At 35.8% G+C, this 25,418-nt stretch overlaps 1 protein-coding gene across 3 annotated transcripts in view; it reads left to right on the top strand.

Annotated features, from left to right (window-relative positions):
* The window catches only part of TMPRSS15 (transmembrane serine protease 15), a 53,384-nt gene extending 29,757 nt beyond the window's left edge, over positions 1-23,627 (top strand). For all 3 annotated transcript variants that reach the window (XM_086883375.1, XM_023943755.2, XM_086883376.1), the window contains 12 exons: positions 2,524-2,613; positions 3,871-3,996; positions 4,460-4,591; positions 7,072-7,182; positions 10,013-10,145; positions 13,931-14,029; positions 17,300-17,349; positions 17,786-17,960; positions 19,602-19,783; positions 20,001-20,096; positions 20,993-21,132; positions 22,865-23,627. In XM_086883375.1, coding sequence (XP_086739501.1) covers positions 2,524-2,613; positions 3,871-3,996; positions 4,460-4,591; positions 7,072-7,182; positions 10,013-10,145; positions 13,931-14,029; positions 17,300-17,349; positions 17,786-17,960; positions 19,602-19,783; positions 20,001-20,096; positions 20,993-21,132; positions 22,865-23,020 — 1,490 coding nt within the window. In that variant the 3' untranslated portion in view covers positions 23,021-23,627. The remainder of the gene's footprint in view (positions 1-2,523; positions 2,614-3,870; positions 3,997-4,459; positions 4,592-7,071; positions 7,183-10,012; positions 10,146-13,930; positions 14,030-17,299; positions 17,350-17,785; positions 17,961-19,601; positions 19,784-20,000; positions 20,097-20,992; positions 21,133-22,864) is intronic.
* Positions 23,628-25,418: the final 1,791 nt, after the last annotated feature.

Raw genomic sequence — 25,418 nt, 5'->3', positions numbered from 1 at the left:
ATCAATGGTAGAATAGCCCTGTGGTAAATAGTAGCTGAGTGCTTCTGAAAAACACCAAAGGAATATCAAACTGTAGACCCAATGGTCAAGAAATTTTAGCATTCAAAAAAGGGACATGATAATTTGTCTTATAATTCCTTATGAAAGAGATTAAAGAGGTCCATGATATATTAGGGCAGTCTAAGCTGTTGCTGGGGAAAAAATAACATGTTTTCATAATTTTGTTGGGACATGCTACCACATGCTATCTATAACCTGATAAAAAAATATAAACAAATGTTATTAATCATCTTCAAAGAAGTATGAAATTACTTTGATGAATGTATACAAGCTTACTAACACTAATGATTTCACTATAAATGTCACATCCATAAAAAAGACATAAAAGTATTTTAGCTGAGGCAATTTCCTTCACTAAAATTAGAGTTTCAGTACAAGTCACTGGCATCATTCACAGTGCCACAAAAGCTTCTTGAAATGTAAAAAAAGGATATTTTTGATGGTAGCATGGGGAAGCTGGATTTGCTTTGGTCTTTTGCACAAGACTGTCACCTCACGCTTTCATCTAAAGCAAAGATTGCTTTCATCTTCATGTTAATTTATAACCTGTCTTTTAACACAAACATTGGTGTGGAAAAGACAGTGTGCATTCCACATGTAAGATAGGTATGTCAGTATATACTGAAGTTTTGGCCAAAGCATAGAGATACAGGTCATATATCATTTCTAATGTGTTGAGAAAATCATCTGTTGTGCTCAACCAAGACTGTTGGTAGTGATTACTATTAGATTCTCTAATGAGTAACATCTGTATGAATAACTCCACATGAATTTGTTTAGAGATCACATTTTTAAAACATTATTTCAAGACATGAATAAATTCCATTTCTTCTCTCATTTTTCCATGCTAGACAAAAATCACTACTAATGTGACTTACATGTAGTCAACACCAGATCAGATTTCATTTCAAGCCGTAATATCCCATTGAAAAAAACAATGTAATCTTTATCTGTTGTTCATGGTATTTATAAAAAATAATCCTCCTTGTGAGCCATATGGCCAAAACATAATATACTTATTAGTTGGGATGAGATTGTTAACAGTTGCTTTTCCTTTCCAAGAGTTCAGCTTTTCTTGCCAGGCGTGATTCAGTGAAATAGAAAGTTCTAGGAAATGGCTGTTGTGAGGAAGTTCAAATTTTTTCTTGGTTTCGGGGGTTTTGGGGTTTTTTTTTTTGAGCTTTCTCCCAGTAGGATTCAATGGTCAGACTTTTTAGGACTTGTAGATTATGCAATCCTCAACCAACGGGCTCAGAGTGTGAGATGCTGTCATACATCATGGCATCCAAATCTGAGCCACAAGGGGTGGGGAGGAGAGAGTTAAACTTTAGCCAAAGTCTGAGAGTTAAAAATAAATAAAACCCAGCTATTTTAATTCAAGGAATAAAACATAAATAATCCCCAAAATAAAGAAGGTAAAGCTGGTTTGCTTTAACTACTATTTCCTGAAGCAAATGGAGGAACACTGTTTATTTTTGAACTAAGTAATTGTGAGCAGCAAAAGTGGGAAAACACCAAAGTTCATTTTCATGGTTGATTCAGTCATTCTGATGGCTAAAATGAAAATAAATATTTTCATTTCAATAAAAAGTAAACATTTTGAACATGAAGTTGACATATTTTGCATGTAAACCACTATCAAAATTATATATTGAAACAGAATATTGAATATATAAAGTACAGTTAGTTGTGTCCATGTTGTGAATTCATGTATATGCCTGTACATGTATCTACAATATTTGCTTTTATAGAAATTTTATTAATTTTTACCTGTAAGTACATATGCATCTTTATGACAAAGGTATTTCCTACTAGAACAGTTGTTTTAAGGAAAAAACAAATGACTGTTTTAACCACTGACAAGGCTTAGCTGTAAAAGGTTTTGGGGTCCTGAAGAAAACAAAGTAATGGTATAAGGGGTTTGCAGTCTCTTGCTGAAAGTTTACTTGCTAGATGACAAAAAGAGCTTTAGATTTGAGTATCTCTGGTGATGCTGCAAGAATAATTTGTCCACCAAAAGAGTGGTCAGGCATTGGAAGGGGCAACCCAGGGAGGTGGTGGAGTCACTGTCCCTGGAGTTACTCAGGACATGGCACTCATGGTCTAGTTGACAGGTCCTGATGGTCCTGTTCATCAGGCTGGACTCAATCATCTCAGGTCTTTTCCAGCCTTATTGATTCTGTCATTCTACAATTGATCAGATAACAAGAAAGGCATACAAGCAAAGTGCATGAATTGGTTATATTTGGGGGCCTCTCTTATTCTCAGCATTTCCTAGCTTTTTTACTACTGTACTAGTAAATGAGACAGATGACTGTATCACATTCTTTTTTCATATTTCTGTCATGGGTATCATGTGCAGCCCAGTAATCATGAAAATTATATTTACAAATTATCTCTGTTACCGCAGATTGAAAAATTAAGACAGTAGGTTAATTATGTTTTGAAATGTTCTTTTTTCAGCTGACTGCGGAGGGCCAGTTGAACTCTGGGAGCCAAACACTACATTCAGCTCTGAGAACTTTCCAAGCAACTACCCTAACTTAGCTCTTTGTAAGTCATTCCTTTCCAAATCTGCAGGAGAAGTTTAACCATATAAAAACAGAAATACTCAATCTGTTTTCCAACTCAGATGCTGTCAAACAAAAAAAGAAAGCTCTAAGGTATATACAGTGGGATCTTTTAACTGCATTCTATCTGGTACTGAGAGGAACCTAAGGAACACATGCCAGCTGATTAAAAAGGGATGAAGACAACTATAATCCAATGGAATGGGTCCAGACAGGCCAATTCTATCCTGCCTATTATGCCAAATGTCTTTATGTCAATGCAGCAGCACTTCCATAAGGTAATGAAAGTCCCCATTTTCCAGTAACCTGGTGTGTTTGCCAGGGAAGTATCATCACTTCTGCTGTTAAATAGCTCAAGTTTTCTGGAAACAAAGAGTGTGTGCATGCATTTTGTAAAGAATCCTCTCTTCATTGAATGTTTCTTAACATAGTAATGAGAAGACTTTGTTATTCTACTGACATTACTTGATATAGATTAAATGAGAGCCAGCAAAAGTGAATGCTTCGAGGTGGTCCAGTATGTCTTGTTGATGGATAAAGCAAGGAAGAGAGCTTTGTCATTGCTTCTTAATGAAATTTTAATTATTTATTCCTTCAATCCTGGGGAATTGTGCTGGGATGGTAATCATAAGAGTTTTAATTTTGTGTTTCTGTTCTGCTTGAGATAAGGCTCACATTTCCAGGATTCATTCCACAAGTTCCCAGATGAGATTGCTGCCAGTGAGAAAATACTTTTAACTCCATGAAATTTATTTCTTTTACTTTCTTTACAAGATTTCCATAGTATCCACACTTAGATTAACTATGAAAAAGTATAGGCTAAACAGAAGCAAAGAGCTATTTAACTTGAAAGACAGGCTTCTGTGACTGATTACAAAAATTATTTTACTATGAAATGAGACCTAAGTGACAAGACTATTTGTCACATTGTCACAGTCAGAAAAGAATGAGCTTTACTGCTTTGGGGAAACTCACAGCTGACATGAATGATTAAAAACACATGTATATGTGTTGTAGAAGCTCAGAATTAGTTTTCAAAAATGTTTTAAGAATGAAAAACTACAGCATTTTGGATCTTGACAGCTTTTAAATACAAGATTTAAATGTCTTCATTTCTTGGGTGATTATCAACAATTTAGGAGAATTGTTTTTTTCCTCGCCAAAGCCCTTCAGCATGAAAATGGCAGAGTAAATTACTGAAAAGGTGATTTGTGTGTATGTGTGTGTTACTATTTTCCAGGTGTGTGGTACTTGAATGCTGAAAATGGAAAAAACATCCAACTTCATTTTCAGATTTTTGAACTGCAAAGTATTCAGGACGTGGTTGAAGTCAGAGATGGCAGAGGACCAGATTCCTTACTTTTGGGCAAGTAGCAGCAGTGGGTACTAAAATGAATGTAATCAGGCAGCTTGAGGAAACTGATGGATATAATATCAAGGAAATCAAATTCCTCTCATTTCATTCACATTTTTTGGGCCTCAGAAATTCAGATGGAAAATTGAGAAAGCATACTCTATGTGACATCAGGTTTCCAAAACATTTGCACACACTCAGCTCTCCATGCAATCCGTGTGAAATTAACTTCTCAGTAAATCAGACTGTTAACATGTGTGGACAAACATGTGGATAATCTCTTAGCTGAGCCTTATAATTCTGTACTGATTAGTCAAACCTGGTGTTGGGGTCTGACCACGGCAGTCTGATAGCAGTTAGGTTTGGGGGACCAGCTACATCCCTATGGGGGCAGTATTTGCTTTTGAACCCAAAACATTTTGAAATACATTTGAAGAGAATAGGTTGAATGTACTCATGTTTTCCTGGTGAATAGCTGTGTACACAGAGAAAGGCCCAGTGCCAGATGTCTTCTCTACAACAAACCAGATGACGGTGATCCTCCGGACGGACAAGTCTACAACGGGGAAGGGATTTCTTGCAAACTTTACTACTGGCTACCACTTAAGTAAGCATCTGAACCTTTGTATTTGAGAGGTTATACCACTGGCCAAATATATTTCAGAAAACGTGTAGATTGCAAAGTGACTCTCAGCACTTGCTCAGTAGAAAAATGCAAATGTTAAAGAGAAAAAGGCTGGTTACTCATCTGTAGTTTATATTTCCTGACATGAAAAGTGATGGGTTTGTTTCTTAGTGTAATTGGAGTAATGTCTAAATCATGGGCAACTCTGTGATGTTATGTGGAAAACTGACTCAGTATTTTGACCAAAAAGCAGTATTTTCAGATGTTAAGAGGGAAAATGCTAACTATCCCCTATAAAAACCCCAGGAAAAAAACATCACTTTGTGAATCATTTCAGGGTGTCATTAAAGTGTGTTTAAATGCATTTGTGAAATATTTACTATTGATGACATGATCTAGGAGAGAAAACTGTATGTGGTAACTGTAATGAATATTTGCAAAATGGTCCTTCTTGCATCTTTAAAAATTTGATCTTCAGTGTGTGAATAATCTGAGTCTTTTAGATATTTGGACAGCAGTGTTACTGGTTCCAGCCAGATCCATTCTGAAAGGCTCTTGATTTTCTTGGGGACTGCAATTAGACTTGTCACTCAGCAATCAACTCTCCAAAATATGCAAAATGAATCATTTTGCATAATGCAAATTACATGGAACACTAATATGCTTAGCAGGACAAATAATTACACTAACTGTAGGGCAAACCTTCACTGAATTAATTAGAGGCTTTGTATTTCTTCTATGGAAATCTGACAGAAGAAACACAGAGAAAGAAAAATCAGTATGTATTGAGAGATGTGTAAAGCACCATTAACTTACCTGAACAGAAAGCCAACAAGAATCTAGATTCTTTTTCTTACTTTAAGTCTCAGAAATGGCAAGTTTCTCCCAGCTTGCTTAGCCAGTGGCAGATTTTTATAGATTCACAGTACTATTATTATTATTATTATTATTATTATTATTATTATTATTATTATCATCATCATCATCATTATCATTATCATTATCATTATCATTATCATTATCATTATTTTAATAATAGTATTATTATTATTATTAATAATAATAATAGTAATAATAATAATAATTTTTAATCTTCACCTCTGGTCTACATTTGTAAAATTAACTCTATTTAATCCCATTGTGCATGACTGAGATGTTAGTTTGTATGTCCATATGACAATTTTGCTGCTTCTTCTGCCTTCTCTCTCACATTTGGTCAGTCCAACAACTCTCTGCTTTTTTTTTTCAGCATCTTTACTGGGCTGGCACTGCCCATATTTTGTAAAGTGAAAATTAAGCTTAGCAAGGCAGAATTCTCAAAGTGGCAATTGCCAGTTCTGCTTAAATATATTAAAAAAGTTCCATTTGCAAAAGGATTATGCTTATTCATGATCTTTGCAGCCAAAGGACAGAGACTAATATCATTAGGATTCAGGCCTAAGGATAAATGGATTGTCAGTAAATAAATTAACTTCAGAAGAAAAGCAAATTTTTCCTTGTATTTTATTTTTTCTATGAAGAGTTGGTTTTTTAAAGAATTATTTGAAGAGAAATAATTTTTGGCTGTATGCAATATAATAAAAACACTGTCAAGAACTAAGTTCTGTGAAATATCTGTCATTAGTTATGGACATTGAGTGTGTGAAAATCTGGTTCAAGCCTTTTATAATCCATATTCTTCTGCTTCCATTTGATACAGGCCATGCTGATTGAGGAATGAATCATTTTATAGGAATATTAAAAAATCAGAAGTAAAGCAATTATCTTGCTTTAAATAAGACTTCTAGATAATTACGTATTTCTGTCAATAAGCCCAGGAAGGTAAAAGAAACAATTTTTTGATAGAATTTATGACTGTAATACAAATGAAGCCATTAAAAATACACTTTGTCCACAGAAAGAATTATAACTTTACATTTACTCACTCCCTTATTTACTTTAATTGTAGAACTGAATCTGAAGTATCTTAATCCTACTTTTATGAATGATTTCCTCTTTCATTCTGTTTACTTTTGTCTCTTTCCTAACAGGTCCCAGAAGTAGACTCTCAGCTTTCATTGCCTCCTTTTTCATATGCTTGGCTTGACAGAGTTCATGGTCTCTAAAATTTGTGCAAATGCTGAACATTTGAAATTTCAAATCTTTAGTCACTTTTGACAGGATTTGACTTTTCACTCCCATGTTTTGTCACTTGCAGTGGAAGAACACTACTAACTGAGCAGCTATAACTAGAGCAGAAGCTACAAGGCAGAGTACCACAAATTTTATTCTTGATTAGCTTATATTTATCTGAAAATTATCTTTATTTTGAAAGAGAGATGGATGGAAATGGAAAGAAAAAGAAATCAAAGGCTCTTCATAGTATCTGCACAGTTTTCTTCAGGTGAACTTTAAGATCTCCTGCGGACATCAACCTTCCTCACAACTACAGATTAATTTTCCTCTCTCTTGTTTCCCTTCAGGGGCTTGCACAATTGATGAGCATCAGTGTGGTAGTGGGAAATGCATCCCATTGCACAACCTGTGTGACAAAGTACCTCAGTGTGAAGATGCCTCTGATGAAGCAAAATGCAGTAAGTTTTCCTTCGTACAAAGAAATCATAGAATAATTTAGGCTGGGAAAGACTATTAAGATCATCAACTCCAACCATTAATCCAGAACTGCCAAGATCACTGACAACCCATGTCCCTCAGTGCTACACCTACATGTCTTTTAAATTCTTCCAGGGATGGTGACTCCACCACTTTGCAGGTTGACATCCTTGACAACCCTTTTGGTGAAGAATTTTTCCTAGTGTCAAACACAAGCCATGCATATTTGGCAGGAATTGCCTAGGAGAACAGCCACAGAACCTCAGCTAATACAGAATGCTGCAGATGCAGGCAGGCCAGTTTGCACAGCAGTGTCTCACTGAGTTTGTCAGGGCCAAAAAAATAGTCACTTTTCTGAGACAGTGTGTGAAACATGGTCAAGAACTCTGGAAAAGGTAGGAAGCTCCTCTGTGCTGAAAACTGTAGTTGTTTATAATGGCCTCAAAATTAAATTAAAACTCAACACATGCTTCTGCATTCATTTTGTATTTCCAAGTTCTACTTGGTTTTGCTGTAATTAACTAGAGTTTCACAGCAGTAAGAATTCTGCAGTGCAGGGTAGAGAATAAACATGTTCTTGATGGAAATTGCCAAACAGTTTTGTGGGTGTGAAGCCAGCTATAATAGATGGCACCCTCCAGCCCATCTGGACCCCATGGGGTGAGTGGATGGCACACACTCAGAAGCAGCATACGTTGTTCACTGCTATTCCTTTCTTCTCTGGTGAAGTGGTTCTGTCCAAAATGCATGTGCACAGTATATTAATTCATTTCACATAGCAGGGAAATAAGATTCTCCAAAACAATAATTTAAATGTAAGACTAATGCTAAAATCATGTTTGGTCTGGCACAGCAGTTAAACTGCTCCTTCTGACAATCTGCTTTGGAGAACTAATTGAAGATTTAAAAGTGGTCTTTAAGCTTTGCAAAATTCCATTATTTTAAAGATATGTTTTTAGCTGTGTGTTTACAGTCCATTGATCTCAACATTTTTTACATGCATATATATAAAAATATACATGGCATGTGTAAATACTTGCAGATAGATAGACGAAGACACAAATTCACTTCTCAAATTAGTGTCATTGGCTATTTTATTGCAAACATAGTCCTCCCTTAAAATGTATAGAATAAAATTCACTTCAGATTCTTCTTAAGCAGAGAAAACTTGATACTTTTCTTCCAGTCATTGCTGAAGAAGATCTGAACAAGGTAACCATCATCTACATTAAGACACTGTACATTTTCCCAAATATTTATTTTGCCACTGATTGTCTATTACTTCATGACCAATTACCTCACATGAAAAGCCTGGGAGATTTGTTTCCAAAAATCCATTTAATCCAAACTTTGTCTAAATCTATGTCTTAAAACAAAATGAAAATTCAATTAGAAACTCTCACATTGAGTCTTTCCAGTGTTCAAAAGCCTTGCTCATTTTCCTGAAAACAATTTCAATGTCTTCTCAGAAGTGGCAAACAAGACAAATCATCTTTTCAAATCCCCCAACTCCTGAAACTTCCAGGGACAGCAAAGAAATGCCAAGATTCTAAAAAATATATGATATCTGAAATAAGAAGTTGTTGGACCTTCAATGACTTTGTCATTCCTTACCAATAACATATTTGGAGAAGAACATGGATCTGATAAGGAGAAAGGAAAAGGTGTTATAGTTCAAATTCTCTCAAAAAGAGAGGTGTCAAAAGTAATTTGGAGAACTCTTGCAGTGCACACAATTCCAAGATGTTTAAGAAGCTAAAAAACTTAATTTAATTTAATCTAACATTTACCATTTATTAATCACTGTATATCTCCTCTTTCATTCATGCACTCTAGGTCACAGAGGAATTTCTAAAAAACCTAAATTTTTTATTTACTATTGTGGATACTCTTTGTGAAAGCATTTTGGTGGAAAAAGGTTTCTTTTCCTGCACAAGATTTTTTTTACAAAAATATTTTGGTAACCAATAAATGTCAATGCATTGCATACTTTTCTCTACCTCACAATGGCAAAACCTGTCATCTGCCTGAAATGCAGCTGTAGTTCCTAAAGATAAATGAGACTCTTGACTATAATATATAAATTTACTGTTTTAAATATTAATAATTTAATATTATAACATATAAATTGAATATTATATAATAAAATTCTTATTTTATATACATGTGTATACATGCAATTCTGTTGGCCTTACAGTCCAACTTCCTTCATCACTATGCCAATAGCATAAGACTTTTACCAAAAAATAAATGAGTTTCTGAATTTGTGTTCTGAATATTTCCTTTTGGGGAAAAGTTTTTATAAAAGGACTGACTTTCAATAGGCTTTTATTATTAGTGTGAATGTTTTAACTAAAACTGCAATGAAAATCGTGAAAACTCACAGCAATCTATTTTTTTTTTCTCAACACTCATTTTAACCTTATTTCCAGTCAGTATTACTGAGCATCATGGAGATAAAGCTTCACTCATTATTTGGAAACTATATAATGCTGACTAAGAAAAAAATGCATTGTTTAGAGTTGATGGAAAATGTACTGTTTATTGTCTATTTCTGAGACATTTGCAAAATACAAGGTATGAAACTCCCCTGTGGCAGAAATATAGGAAATAACAATAGTATTTCCTTCCTTTGGGAACACAACATCCTGGAGACACTGGGTTTATTACCTCCATAATGAATTTTAACTTTTTTTGTGTTCTTCATTGACAATAATTAATTTCTTTACATTGCATTTCTGTTTGCCTGGGGTTGGGGAGGAAAGTGGTTTGCCACCTATCTAAAATGCTTCTGCCCATTTTGTTCTCCAGTGAGATTACTCAATGGCTCTCTGAGCACCGAAGGGCTGGTACAGGCCAGGATTGGGAAGACGTGGCATCTGGCATGTGCAGATGATTGGAGTGGAGAGATCTCAGAAAGTGTTTGCCAGCTGTTGGGGTTGGGGTGAGTGATAAATATTCATTGTCCTTTGTAACTTGTTTGCAGATTTGTTGAGTGTATATTGGCATTTTCCTCCTCATTTTACTGGTGCACTCTCCAAAAAAATGGCAAATGTATCTGTCTCTGTCAAGTGGAGTACTTGGTGTGCCAACAAATTTGAAAGTGTGGCAAACCCTGTCTTGATGACATTCAGTACAGGATTGATGACTCTGAACATGTCAGGTTGGGCATGAGGATACATATTAGAGAACATTGGGAGAGTGTTGTGGATGCATCACTCTTTTATCACTTTATGTCATCATCTACATCTTCACTTTCATAAGGATGGCTCAAGAGTAAAGCTGGAGCCAACAGCAGCCTTGGCTGCTCTGCTTTTGTAGTGCTGCTGTTTATTCCAAGTAGAGATAATCACTTGGATATTCTGCTACTGGGCTCCCAATACATTTAATAGCTCAGATCATTAGATCTGAGCTTTTGAGAGAGGAAATGGGATTTCTCTCGAGGTAGACATAGAATAGGGAAGTATATGACAGAAAAATAGATTTGGCTTTAGTCACTGTTCAGAAGAATTTTCAGGGGAAACTTGGGGATTGATGAGTGCAGGGTGTTGCTTTTTTCAATCTATGGTAAAATTTATGGCATAAATTTTGGCCTTACTTACATCATGTGCTACTCTGCTGCCATCCACTGAATAATAATTAGCTTTCCTGCAGTCCTGAGGTTTTTAGGGAATGTTACTCACCCAACTAATAATCAAACTAAATTCTAAGCTTGCCATTCATTATTTCGGTCTCTGACCAAAGATAGATGCCTACAAGTCCCCTTCTGATAAATTAGTTGTAGGAATCACAGAGTTAGAATAACTTAGAAAATAACCAAGTGTTATTTCAAAAATGCTTCTAATTGGATGAATGTCTGCTGGTTTGTTGGGTTTTTTACTTTTTTCCTTCGGGTAAGTACTGGGGTTATATAAATATGAGGCAGCTACATGCACAAATCCTGACTGTAATTTATGTATGCACGCATGTAAGAACATACAAACTATGTCTAAATGTGCTTCTTATCAAATACCTTGTTCTTTTGAGTGGCCAGTGGTCTTCTTCCTCTGATTCTTTCTGCCCCTGCCCTGCCTCCTTTCCTTTCTGAACAGAAGTAATTTTGTGGTTTACTGATTAAATTGACATATTTGATAGTTTCAACAAACTTTGCTTTCCATGGTATTCTAACTTTTAAAAATTACTTAATGCTTTTGTCCCCATGACATTCTGCAGCACTATCTTCCAGGTTGTCTCTATAAACTACTCAGGTGCACTTGCTAAATGAGTTCTTATTAAGCTTCCTAGTTATTTCTTATTAATTCCATTTCTTGATTTATTACATATTCCTATTGTCAAGAAAAAACATTTTTAGACCTAACTTGTATCACATTTTCATAACCTGGGTGCTACTGCAGTTACAGCATAGGACAAAATTCTCATCTCTGTATGTCCATATTTATGTAAGTATTGATATATGAACAGGTGTATATATGTATGTATATATATGTAACTCCTGTGAGCATCACACTGCTCTGCTTTCCTTGGATCCTTCAGTAGCAGCATATTTGTTAATAAGTGTCACCATAGTTGTTACTAAATGGATGCTTGAAATAACAGGTCTTGAGTAGGCTGTAGCTCATGCTCCTGCACTGAATTACAACATAGAATCATGCCTTATTAGAAAGTCAGACTAAAATTCATCTAGGAAAATTTAGTTTCACTATTAATTGCTTATACATTTGGTAGTCTCACTTGATGTTTAATTTATGAAAAGAACTGAGCTGATAGGAGTCCACTATCACATCCTGATTATTTATGTATCTGGGCTAGAAGGTTCCTCACAGGTTCTGATAAACCTAACATGTAAATCCTTTTGCCTTCATTTTTCAAATATGTGACTGTTGCATTTGTGATTTGTACCAAACAAGAAGCCAGTCTGGGGACATGTTTATCATGCAGCTACAAAATACATCTCAAGCAAATATCTTACAAATCTTCTTAATGAGTCTGGGGTGCAAGATGAACAAATTGATCCTCTGGAGAAACCTGAAAAGGATCCTTTGCTCAGCTTGCACTCGTAGCTGTGTGTATCTGACAGCACTGCTAAAATCTTGTCAGCATCTTATTTCCTGGAACCACGAAAATCACACACTGAGCTTTTCAACATTCCATTGGGCAGATGCAAAACAATCCCATTTCCCTGGGACCACAGCCAGGTGGGTCCTTGCTGAATTGTACCCAGGAATGGGAGTAGACCTTGCAATTTTGTCACACCTAAAAGTCCAACAAGAGTGAGAGTTTAGGCTTTACTCTGAAACCCTTCATTCTATTTTCTTTGTGAACTTGCAACATAGTTCAGAAGGAAATGAATTCCTGGGAATAGTTTGCTGGTCCCAGCAAAGTTCTTCATAATAGAATTTGACTCTGCCTACCTGGCTTGGCACTTTACAGCTCTCTGACTGTCTAAAAGTCACTTCCAGACTGAGAAATGCAGCAGTTGGTGACTTTTCCAGCACGTGGATCATACAGCTCTCCTGGTGGCACAGCAGGGTTGCTGCACACCTCTTTACTTCATACACAGCATATTTGCAGGCAGATTCCAGACTTAATCCTTCCCAGGAGAGTGACATAAAATGTGTTTGAAGAGCTGACACAATGCAGGTACTCCCTGTGTATTAAACCTGCAGGTGCTCCTTGTGTATTAAACAAATGGTTCTCTTCCTGCTCCTGAGATGTGTAAGGCTAAAGGGCCAGATGGGAGGCTGTCACCCCCTCAAAAATTGTGCAGTCTAACCACAGCTATCTTTTTTCCCATGCTTCCTCAAGGGAAAGAAAATACAATTCATAGATATGTGTTCCAAACTGGTCATAGGAAGTACCACAAAATACATGATGCAGAACAGACTATAAAGTAAATCTGGATATGGGATCTAAATGTCAAAACAATTTTTCTCACCAATAGTACACAGAATTCTTAGTTAAAAAGCCACTGCTACCATTGCTACCAAAAAAAAAAAAAAAAAAAAAAAGTTACTCGAAGAATAGACTAATTGATGCCTTTAAATTGACTACATGACCTTTAAAGTCCCATCCAACCCAAACTGTTCTGTGATTCCGTGACTCTATGAATACACCCCACTCCTGCTCAATAGCAAACATGACACTATTGACTTATTCCACAGCTACTCTGATTTCAACAGATCTATGAGGTGAAAATTAACTTATTTTTTTACTCCATTAGATTCTTCATGATACAAAATGTAATTTCATTTCTTTCCTAGATAGTATAGTATAAGTGTAAGTGCACCCCTCAAAAAAGCAAGACTGTGATACCCCCAAGGTTCAAATATTACTGCCCTGTTTGGCATTCTAAGTTCTGGCTCCATACATTTAAGAACCAATATTTCAGACCCTTCACTGTGACACAGAAAAGCCAAAATAAATATTTATTGATGTCAAAAGAATTAATTAATACCTCTTTCAATATTATTGTAGCACTAGAAATCTTAGTATAAGATGCAGGACTGGAAGTAAGTGACCCACATTTTAATCTGAATGAGTTTCAAGCTTCAAAAATCTCCTGCTAAAGGGTCATTATTTGAGGAGAAGAAAAAAAACTAGTAGCTGGTGTTTATTATTCTATGGTGATAATATGGTGATTATTCTATCAGCATAATCAATTCCTAAATGTTGCTCTACTGGAGGAATAGGAAATATATCTAAAAATACACATCTGTCTTTTTGTCTCAGGGATGCAAACATGTCATCACCTGTATTATTCACTGGAGATGGCCCATTTGTCACCATCACCAAAGGAGGAGGTAACCACAGCCTAAATTTTACAAAAAGGTGGGTACAGTGGGGTTTCTTCCTCATACAAACAATGTCTTTAAGTATGGTGATGATCATTCATGCACTAATATATAGCTGAAATCCTAATTTATGTCTCTATCCATTTACTGTGGAAATGATATGCTCTTTTAGAAAAAAAAAACCTTATCTAGAAATCTCTAAATTATGATTACATAATATAGTAGAATTAAGATTACCTATATGTAATAAAGAAGAATTAAGATGGAGTGACATTCACCCATAGTTAAAGAGTAGTTGTCACAGCAGGTTCTCTCTGTAATCAGCAAAGAAAAATAAGCACACCAAACTGTGATCCATCAAGGCATCTCTTGAAATACAATGAGTCACACTCTATGGTCCTTTGACTTTATTGATATAAACTTTGGACACACTGAGGATTGCTAATTTAAGCCATCCACAGATGGATATCTATGTTTAAACAAACTATCCCCATTCAAAAAATGACTTACAGATTTGTCTCCACGTTTACAAGTGAATCATTAGATGACATGATCCTCAGAATACATTTGATTCTATTCTAACTTTTCTCAGTCCAAATAACAGCTCAAGTGATTCTGAAGGGTGCTACAAACCGGTGTTTTCTTGTAGATTAAATGAAAATGTGATATTAGCCCAGGATTATATCCTCAGGAAATGGTGGGATTTACAATGCAACTCCCAAGGAGAAAGGCTTACCATCATCAATTTAAAGACTTTAATTATTTCAATTACTGTTTTCTGCTTATAAGAGGGTTTACTGTAGAAATTTTTCTGGATTTCTACCAGAACACTGAGCCAGAAAATTACTGTCTAATTGCTAAAATGCTGAAACCATGTTGAGGACAGCAAGACATGTTCATTCACTTTTCCTTTATAAACATACCACATTGTAATAAAGCAAGAGACACTCCTTAATTTTCTATGGTCTACTATTTTGTCTACAGGAAAAAAAAATTAAAACATTAATACATTTTATGTTCTAATTATACTCTGTTGACCCCAAACATTTATCATTCTCATGGGTGGTGAAAGTATCTTAAACTAATGGAATATCATTGCAGGCTATTTTTCTTTTTTCCTTGAGTGAATGTCTAAACCAGCATTGCCACAAGGTATCTTGAAGAGCAGTAATTATTTAAGGGTGTCTTCTAATACCTATTAAACACTAGAAGTGATTAAAGCAGGAGGAAATGGAATAAATTCATTTATCTTAGTTGTATTTCTGTTGCAGAAATAGATGTCTTCTTCCATATTTCATCTGGACAGCTGATAGGAATGATTTTGCAGGGTGACACTATTGCAGATTCACACACGGTTTTTGTACATAAAATGAATGCTAGAAAGATCACACAGATAATTTAAGCAACTGAATTCATTAACTGGTAATCTAATTATAAAATGTATTTCTCACATTGTCTTTGCTTTTTATTCAAGTGCATCCTCCATTGAAACAAAGGAGGGCACATATAATAGGGCTTGAAAGCTGCAGTGACAGAGACAGCAAAAGAATTCTCTGGTGCCCTTAGGTAATGTGATTTTTGGCAGGATAGCTTTGTAAGAGCCCCAGATCCTGCCTTTTAGATATATGTGAGCAGATTCCACAGGGACCAATTGTTTTTGCCAGTTCTAAGTGAAGATCAAGCTCACAGATATCCTGACTACTCCAGATTTCTGCCTGGCATGCTGCTTGACAGCTGACACTCAGAGAGGCATGGAGGAGGCTGTTCAGAACACGCCTCTGGTGCCTTTTGGCCACTTCTGAGCTGGGCAAGAGGCAGCTGAGAACTGTTGGGCTGAAGTGCAGGCAAGGGAGTGCTTCTCCTACTGGGAGCTAGCTTCCCAAAGAAGGAAAAGCACAGGCAAATGAATCTCTACTGAACCAACCAGTAGGTACTTGTGGTGGGACAGCAACTCCCTTTACACTGAAAATGTAAAATTATAGGGACAAATCTGACATTTTGGTTGTTAGTTTGGGTAGTTTATGTATCTCCCTATGACAAAGTGTAGGATCAGATAAAAGACCTGATATACAGCACCACTGACCCCCCACCTTTGAAAGCCTATGAATGCACAGTGTAAAAGTGTATTTAGTTGCTATGAAGTTTATGCAGAAGATGGTTTTAGTTTCCTGAGGATTTATGCACTTCTGGTTGTCCTTGATGTTTGTCTGGCTATGAAGGGACACCCTTATGAAGGCAATGCAGATTTTAATACATCTGTCACAGAAAGTGGTGGTTCTACTTTTTAAATTACAGCTTTAAAATTAGGTACCTACCTTGAAGTGGAAGATGGCAATGTGGGACTATCCAGGGCCAGAAGAAAATCTCATTTGCACCCACTACAGTGAAGGTTTAATTGGGGAGGTAGTGGGTGGTCACAGTTTCCACTTTATTTCTTTTACCACTGTGCCAGTGGGAAATCAGTGGGTCACATCTCACTCACAGCAGATACCAAATTTTAGAGCAAACACAGTGAGGGATACATAATTCCCTATCATGTTTAAAGTACCCTTCACCTTTTTTATTTAAAAATGGAATGTGGAAATGCACACTGGAAACAAGCAGTTGGCAGAGCTTGGTTTTCTATTTTCTCTCCTTTCTATTTCTGTGTGCATCAGATTTGATTTGCTAGCACACACACTGTCCCAAGTGTTTCAGATTCATTACAAACCACAAACATAATATCAAAACCTCTGGGCATCAGAAATGCTCGAGCAGTTTTGATCTGTGGTCTTTTGCTCTTCAGACTCTGGCTTAATATCTCTGCTAAATGATTTCTAACCTAGCATATGCAACAATGTATTTTACAGTAACATTATTTTCTTAATAAAATGATACAGGGATATAAAACTAACCTCTTAAATTCTTTGGCCACACTGATCTCTAGTGGTAAGGTATTGAAAACATCTCAAAAGGTAGGAAAAAATACCACAGGCAGCTATAACTTTATTTCAAATCTGTCACGGAGGACCTATTTCCCTAAAACACAAGAGTCTACTTTTATTTCCAAATTATAAACCAATTAAGTGCCCTCTGAAGAGGAACATGTACATTTAAAACTGTATAGCATAAAATGTTGTATATTTATAATTAAAATATAATTTAAACATGTAGCATTTGTTATTATACTTAACAGGTTATTACTGCTAAAGTCATGGTCTTTTATATATATGATTGCATAAATTTCTCTGTGTGTGTGTATGTAAATATATTTGACAGAGTTATCTGGTGTGCAGATACTTGTGATTTAATTGCACTTTCATTCTAGAGAGCACTGTTTGGACAACCTGGTGATTCATCTGCAATGTAACATTCAATGTAAGTACACAGAATCCTGGAATACTTCACAAAAAGATCAAATTGTTCAGACCATAAAGCCAAATGTTTATAGCTTGAATGGAAAGGTTAGGGAATGGACTATAAATGCTATACTCATAATGATATAAACACAGGAAAATTTAGTCTTCACTTGATTTCAGTGTTAAGTGTACACTAGAGATGGATCTGCAGTGAAAGCATATGTAAAATAAATGTATAAAAATTCCAGAAGTTCTGAGGAAAGAAAACATCTAAATCCAAGTTAGACAGTTGCATCTTGATTTCAGCTACAAAAACCCAAACTTTTTTCCCACGGTATTTTTAAATAGCAGTTCAGGTTCTACAAAGCCTTTTTTTCCCAAGAAAATTGACTAGTCTAATAAAATATGCTACATCCTTATAATTTTTTATTTGATTTGATTTTACTTTATCTTAGCTTGTGGAAAACACCTGGTAACTCAGAATAATGGAACAAGAATTGCAGGTGGAAGTGATGCCAGAAGAGAGGCTTGGCCTTGGATAGTTTCACTCCATTTTAATCTCCGACCAGTTTGTGGAGCTTCCCTCATCAGTGATGAGTGGCTGGTGACAGCAGCACACTGTGTATATGGGTAATGTTCTTTTATCTGCAAATTCACTAAGGAGGCATCAGATTGTGAACAAATTGTGACACTGATATGAAAAATTAACAACTCCTGGTTTAATTACCGTGTTTTGAATCACTTGCAGGGTCAGCTAAAAGTTCCTTCACTTTTGGTAAACCCTCGGTCCTTACTTTAATGCAGAGAATTGTGGAAACCAGGCAGCATTTCCTGAACAATAAGGAATTGCACTTTAAATGCATGGTATTAATACTGAGTATTGGTACTTAATCCATAATTATTGTGGGCCTCCATAAATTAGGTGAATCCCTTCCAGTGGTATAAAAGGTGACATCATATCCCATAAATTAAATACAGTGTTCTCCCTGTATATTATCATGGATTGATCAAGATTTACTGTGCATCATTGGAATGAATCTTGATTTATGTGCATTGATTAGGCAATAATGGATATCCTCTTGATGGTGTTATTTGTATCATTCAAAGAAATGATGCATATTGAAATATTTTCTAGGGTTTGCTTTCATAATATCTACAATAAAAAGCAAGTGTTGTAAAAGACATATAGAAACTGGAATGACAAAAAAAATAAAAAAATTCAAAATTAGAGTAGAGCTTTCACTACAAATAGCTAAATAGTAAGGCAGTGGAGATTGTGCCAAAATCCTAATGCTGCCTCTTGGCATGACAGGAACTACATTCCACACAAAGACACTGAAATGGAAAGGACTAAGCCCTCTTAGTTCCCACACAATAAATCCACGACTATTTTGGTACTTCCTTTTCACTTGAATCACCTATTTTCAACTAAATATAATTTTATCATCTTGCCTTTGCCAGAATTTTCCTAAGTTAAAGCTTGCAGTTTAACGCCTTCTGAACATTTAACTTGAACACTCCTAGTTTGGAACAAAAAAGCCTCTTGATATCAAACCAAAAGATGAGCAGAAATCAATTTAGTCCAACAATCAGGCTGAAAATGTACTTTTTAAACTATAAAATTATATATAATTTAAAAATAATAAAATATTAATTTCAGCAAAATTCAGCAAAATTCAGCAAAATTTCAGCAAATATTCGAAAATTCAGCAAACATTTAAGTACTCTGATGAATACAGCCTCAAACCAGCATGTGTAGATTAGGAAAAAAATGCAGATCATGCTATATTTTGTCTTGGTATATCTTTTTTGATTGAGATTAAAAACTAAGAGATTAGTTTTCTGAGTCTATGAGCTGCAGCATTTCCAGCAACAGACCAGACCTCTTATTCTTTAGACATTCCATTACAATTTTCTAACTGGGACCAATATTAATTGCCTGCTGGGCAGTCAGCAGTACTCTTCACAGTGTTTAAAAAGCCATGGTAATTTAGTTAATGTATTTTCCTCCTCTGCACCACCATCTGATTAATCCATTATAAATAATGCATCATAAGATAACCATAAAAAAAAATCAGCCATGCATATCTGCAGCATGGATATTTAAGACAATGATACTCTCACAGAATTCTAAGCACATCTACTCTGTTCTATTTATTTGACAAAATGTGCCAATGCTACAGACTACCACGAGGCTAAATTTTATCTGATACCTATTTTTCAAAACTTTCATTAATCATTCCTAATTGTAGATACTGTTGCAACTTCTAGGAGACAATTAAAGCCATCCCGCTGGCGAGCGGTTCTGGGCTTGTATATTCAGTCAGATCTGACACAGCCTCCAGCAGTGCTTGAAAGCATCGACAGAATAATAATAAACCCTCATTACATGAAGCAAACAAAAGACAGTGATATTGCTCTCATGCACCTTCAACACAAAGTGCAGTATACAGGTGAGTTTTTATTTTCCCAAAGCACCCATTTATTCCCATTTATTCTATTGTGCAGAACAGTGCTAAGCATATGAGGATGGTGGGGAGTCTGCTCAGTACCTCCTGAATATCTTGGCCAAAATGTGGGTTTGAATGAATGAAGGTTTTCTGGTGTGACTTCATAAAAACCTGAATATAGGAAAGAGGTTGAAATTGATTGCTTATTTCTCATTCACAGATTACATACAACCTATCTGCCTACCAGAAAAAAATCAACAGTTTTTACCAGGAATTAACTGCTCCATTGCTGGCTGGGGAAATACTAAGAATGAAGGTGGGTCATCTGCTTGGAAAATTCTGACATGTGTGTAACTGTGAGGGAAAGCTTGCTCCTATTCCACAGGAGTTGCTAAAGTCAAATAGTTTAGAGAGCTACTCCTCCATATGAAAATTTAGAAATTATCACATCCACTATTCCTTCTCTGAAGCAAAATGATAGTTATATAGAAAAAAACATGCATATCTAAGTTCATTAGGCTATGAAGAAAGCTTATTATATCCACTTAGAAGTTATGATAACTACTTTTCCCAACATAAAATATGTATATCTTGGTTTCAGATATTGGGTGGGGGAAGAGAAAGATTAATCTTTCTGACAATGTGCAAATTATTTCCCCCAGAAGTCATGAAAACTGACTGCAGTGTGAAATGTATGTTCTGTTTGTATGTCATATGCTCCAGATTTGGAGTCTCTCTGAAATAATAAACATGCCATTTCACTTCCACAGTTGAATACATTGACTTCTACATTAAATTGCATTTAAAATTTTGGGTAGGAATTAATAAAAGGATTTTTTAAAAAAACTTTAAATAACAAAAATTACACAAAGAATAGGGAGGAAATGCTGGACAACCCACATTCCTAAGCCTTTAATCATCTTTTAGATCTCCTCACAGTGAGTTCACAGTCATTGATTTCAGTAATCTTGATTTAATTATAACCAAATTCAGTCCCATTACACAAATGAAAGACAGAATTCAGTTAACGAGCCCTGTTTAATCAGTGAGTGTGTTACAGGGGCATAATCCTGAATAGTACAGCAGTAAGGCAGGGATTCCTGCTGCTCAGGAGCGTGCCAAGCATGCTGAAACAGGAACAAAAACATCAGAGTTCCCAGTGGGATGCATGCATTTCATGCTGCACGTAAATATACTTTGTATTTTCATCAGGTTCCCCTTCAAATGTATTGCAAGAAGCAGAGGTCCCTCTCCTTTCCAATGAAAAATGCCAGCAATGGTTGCCAAAATATAATATTACTGAGAATATGCTTTGTGCAGGATATGAGATGGGAGGAATAGACTCCTGCAAGGTAAGTAGAAGCACCTCATTTCCACTGCTGACATAAGCTTTATCTAGTTACTGAATAAAACGCTCCCTGATCCCCCACTCATAAAAACCAGAACAATCTCTGTTCATTAATGTAATTTCTACTTACAGTACTTTGTCCATTTAATAATTTTTCAGGATAAAAGTTTGAAAAAAGGGCTTTTTTTGTGTCATCTTGGCATAAACAACCATGGAGGGAGATAAATATGAGGACTGGAAAATTTCTGCAGTAGGCTTTGAATAATTCCTGCTGAGTAATTCCGTGAAGGAGAGAGGCATATGCTTAGGGAAATGCAGAGAACAGAGAAATAAATACCAAATAAACTGAAGTCTAAGAAATCCTTCATTAAGGGAGAGAGAACAAAGCTGCTTTCCCCAGAACTTGTAGACTCTGGAGACCTTTCCTAAGCAGACACCACAGTATTTCACAGAGGATGCCTTTCTGCACTGATACACGTTCCTTTAGTTTAGGGTTTAGTTTTTATCTATTTCAGCTCTCTTTATAACTCGCTGTTTCTGTTTGAGGATGTACTCAGAGATGGCTGCCACATGATTTTTCTTCCAGCAATATGGAGTCTGTGGCATGGAGACTGGCTGAGGAAATTCCCATTTCCTCAAACCTAGGAATGCTCAGTGAGGAGCACTCTCAGATAATTTTTCATATTGCCTTGCCCTCCCAATGTAAGCCTTCATCACGTGCCCTAACTTTGCCCTACTTCTTTGTTCCAGTTTAATCCAGAACAAGGACTGTGTTCAAGCCTAAAGTCCTTTCCCCTCATGGCTTTCCTCTTTCCCTTTTTCTTTCTGAACTTTATACTGGAAAAAAAAATTTAAAATATAAAAGTAAAAGAAAATTCCATGTAGCACCACAGGCTGATACAGAGTACAAGTGACCAGCACTGTGATCAATGACCAGTCAGCCATGAGCAAAGATGAACAACTGAGTCCTGATAGCACATCCCCCTCTAGGCTGCTGTCACAGCCTTTTACATTCTGGGATGCCCTAAAGTTATGGGCGGAAGTATTTTAATGGCTGAGTCCTTACAGAATTCTCTGGTAAAGATCCATTCACAGGGCCTGGAGAGGACACAATTAATACTGGTTCAACTAACTCGATAGACAATGAAAAATAGTAATTGTTTTCTTTCTCATCAAAACAAGATACCCACGGCTGACTCAACCCTACTCAAGCTAAATCAAAGTCAGTCTCTATTACAATGCTACAGCTGCTAAACTATTGAAAAGGAGGTGAGAGAAAAGGGCACCTCTTCTGTCAGTCTTGTTATTTTGTTCTCTAAATTTGAAACTGAAGAAACTCTGGGGTGACTGAAAATAGCCAAAACTGTGTTTTGGCTGAATATATTCAACTGAAAAAAATCCTCCGCATTTACCAAGGCTTTGTGAAATATGAAGGGCTGAACATAAAAGGAATAAGATTAAAAAAAAAAAAAACTCTTGAAGTCTAGTCCTGTATTGGAAGACTGACAACAGCCTAAGCTCACATCATTTAAAAAATAAAGAAAAAAAGAAATTGACCCTTTCAAGGTTGGTTTTTTGGTTTTTTTTCACATGGAAATATTCATACTGATCTCACTTCCTGGTGCTTAAGACATACAGGGTAGAGCATCTATGATTAAGAAACAAAATGAACATCATAAACAGGCTCAGCTTCAGAGTTGACACTGTTCACTTAACTTTTGAATTTGTTATTGCAGGGGGATTCAGGTGGCCCTCTGACATTCAAAGATGGGGACAAGTGGTTTTTGGTTGGTGTAATATCATTTGGCGACGGGTGTGCATTTCCCCAGCAACCAGGAGTGTATGTTCGAGTCACCAGGTTTGTGGACTGGATCAAAAACATCATCTATTAGCTTGATATTTTTTAATTATGGACATGGAATTTAGATTTTGAAAGTAAGACATTGCATAATGATGTAAATGAGGCTGCCATTTCAGCCTCACAGAGAAACTGAATAAATACATAAATCTCAGTGAGGAAAACACTGGTAACTTCTGTTTGTTAATACGACCCATTTCCAAATAAGTACAATATTTTAAAAGAGATGCTGTGGTTTTGTTAATAGTTTTGTCATTTTTATATAGGACCTTAGGAAAACAGATTCTTTGAACATCAGTGCATTAACTGCACAGTGAAGGGCTTTACAAAATGTTTGCAAACTGTAAATGCTGTAGTGGAAAAGAATCAAAATTGTTAATATCAGGTGAAATATGATCTGCTTGATGTTTTTATATTGTGTTTTTTAATGTGCAATTTCATATTAATGCAGAGTCAACTCTTCCCAGCAATTTCTCTGCATATCAAAATGCAGGTATATGTTCTCTCTTTAAGCTGGGCTCATGGGAGTCCCTCTGCCTTGCCTATTACAAAGGGCTCTGGAATGAGTTTTATGGATTGTGCAGAAAGGCTGACCATGGATCATGCTGCTTTCTAATGAATAAACTGAATGTCAGCCAAAAGTTCTCTCTTGTGTAATGTGCTTAGAATTAATAGAGTTTAAAAGGGATTGAATAGAGCTTTTTAGTTTTCTTTCTAGGCAAGTGTCTGGCAATTATTCAAACAATTATAGAGATGTGCTTGTCCACACCCAACCACAGACTCACAATAACCACAACTTCTCATAAAAAGTGAGGTTTTTAAAAACATTTGACAATAATGAGTACCAGGTCTCCCTCCTGAATGACAGTGTTCCTACATTACATGCATTTTCTGTACTGGTGATTTTTAATATATATTTTCTGCTTTGTAAAAAAAAAAACTAGCAGGATGTCCCATTACATTTTGTATTCCAAAGTGGAATTCAAAAATACACTTTGCATTCCAAAGTGGAAAGAATATGAAAACCAAAATAAGGGGTTTATCTTCTTGAGCTCTTTTAAAAATCAGTTTCTATTAAAATATAATTACTTACTTGTTCAGATACCTTAAATTCTACAGTGTCTTAGCATAATGATGCACTTCTTTATTTCTGTTTTCAGACCATTGCAGGACTTTAATGTATTTATCATTCCACAGTGCCAAAGCTACAAAATGCATTCTCACTTACTGAAAAAGTCTATCTACACACATACACACAGGTGTATGATTGTTGTAAGCTCTTGTATTTTGTTCTTGCAGCCCTAAAAGCAGGTATGAAATGCTTGCAAACAGAGGTTGGCAGTCACTGATAAAGAAAACAAGTCCCAAACTGCTTTCAGGTCTTTGTAAGCATTAGAGAACTAGGTCCAGACCAAAATCTGTAGCTTTATCACGACATCTGTGATCACAAAGAACACAGATAAACATAGCTATGACAGAGAGAAGGTAAGAAGGTGTTTTAGACAGAGTCTCTCATATGAAAGACACAGCTTTTTAACATTAAAATATTAAATTTGCAAATTTTATCTTTCATAGTGGACCATTGTTTCTCCTATTACTCTGAAAAGTAGAGCATTTTGCTATCAATAGAAACTGATTTGGATGAAGCAATTACATTAAAATGCTTAAGTATGACCTGATTTTTGCATTATTTACCATACATCACTATTGCACATTGTGTTTCAGTCTGTTAACGAAATACAAAAGCCAGCTGAAAGCAGATGCAGTCACTAGAAAATTTGCTTTCCAGGAATAGAGTAAGATACCTTTATTTGTGTGCTTTTTCTTGCATCCCAAAATGCAAGCCATAAATGTATTTTGGGATATACACTGATAAACTACTTCATCAGACTTAAAAAGTTCTAATATAAAATCTGGCATATATATATATATATATATATATATATATATATATACACACTATTTTAATTTAAAAAGCCATTTTATTTCAACTAATTGTGCCTAGGTAAAATTGCATAACCTTAGTCAATCACATTCTTGCCTTTGGTCAGCATCCATGGCTCCAGCTTCCTGCAAATTAACCTATGGAGAAATCAGTCAATACTAATTAAAACACTTGGGCAGAACAGATTATTTGCAACTGAATCAGTTCCAAGAGGTTTTGAAACAGAGGATATATATGGCCATAAATACAGAAATATTTTGTCCCAATAGCCAATATTTCTTATTTCTACATGAAATCTGAGCACACTACAATAGAAGCACTGGATGGCACTTCCCCATCTGCCTTGACACAGAGTTTGAGACAGGTCTGTGCCAATGCCTGCCCAGCCATCACTTTCACTCTAAAAAAACTCCTGAAGGTATTTTCATTCTCTTAATTGCCACTTCAAAATCACTTCTGCTGTCATTAACCATCATATTGATAGTGA

This window comes from Cyanistes caeruleus, chromosome 3 (genome assembly GCF_971803275.1).
Source record: "Cyanistes caeruleus chromosome 3, bCyaCae1.hap1.1, whole genome shotgun sequence".
NCBI lineage: Eukaryota > Metazoa > Chordata > Aves > Passeriformes > Paridae > Cyanistes > Cyanistes caeruleus.
The sequence above is the reverse complement of the archived record's forward strand: the minus strand, read 5'-3'. Positions and strand labels throughout refer to the sequence as shown.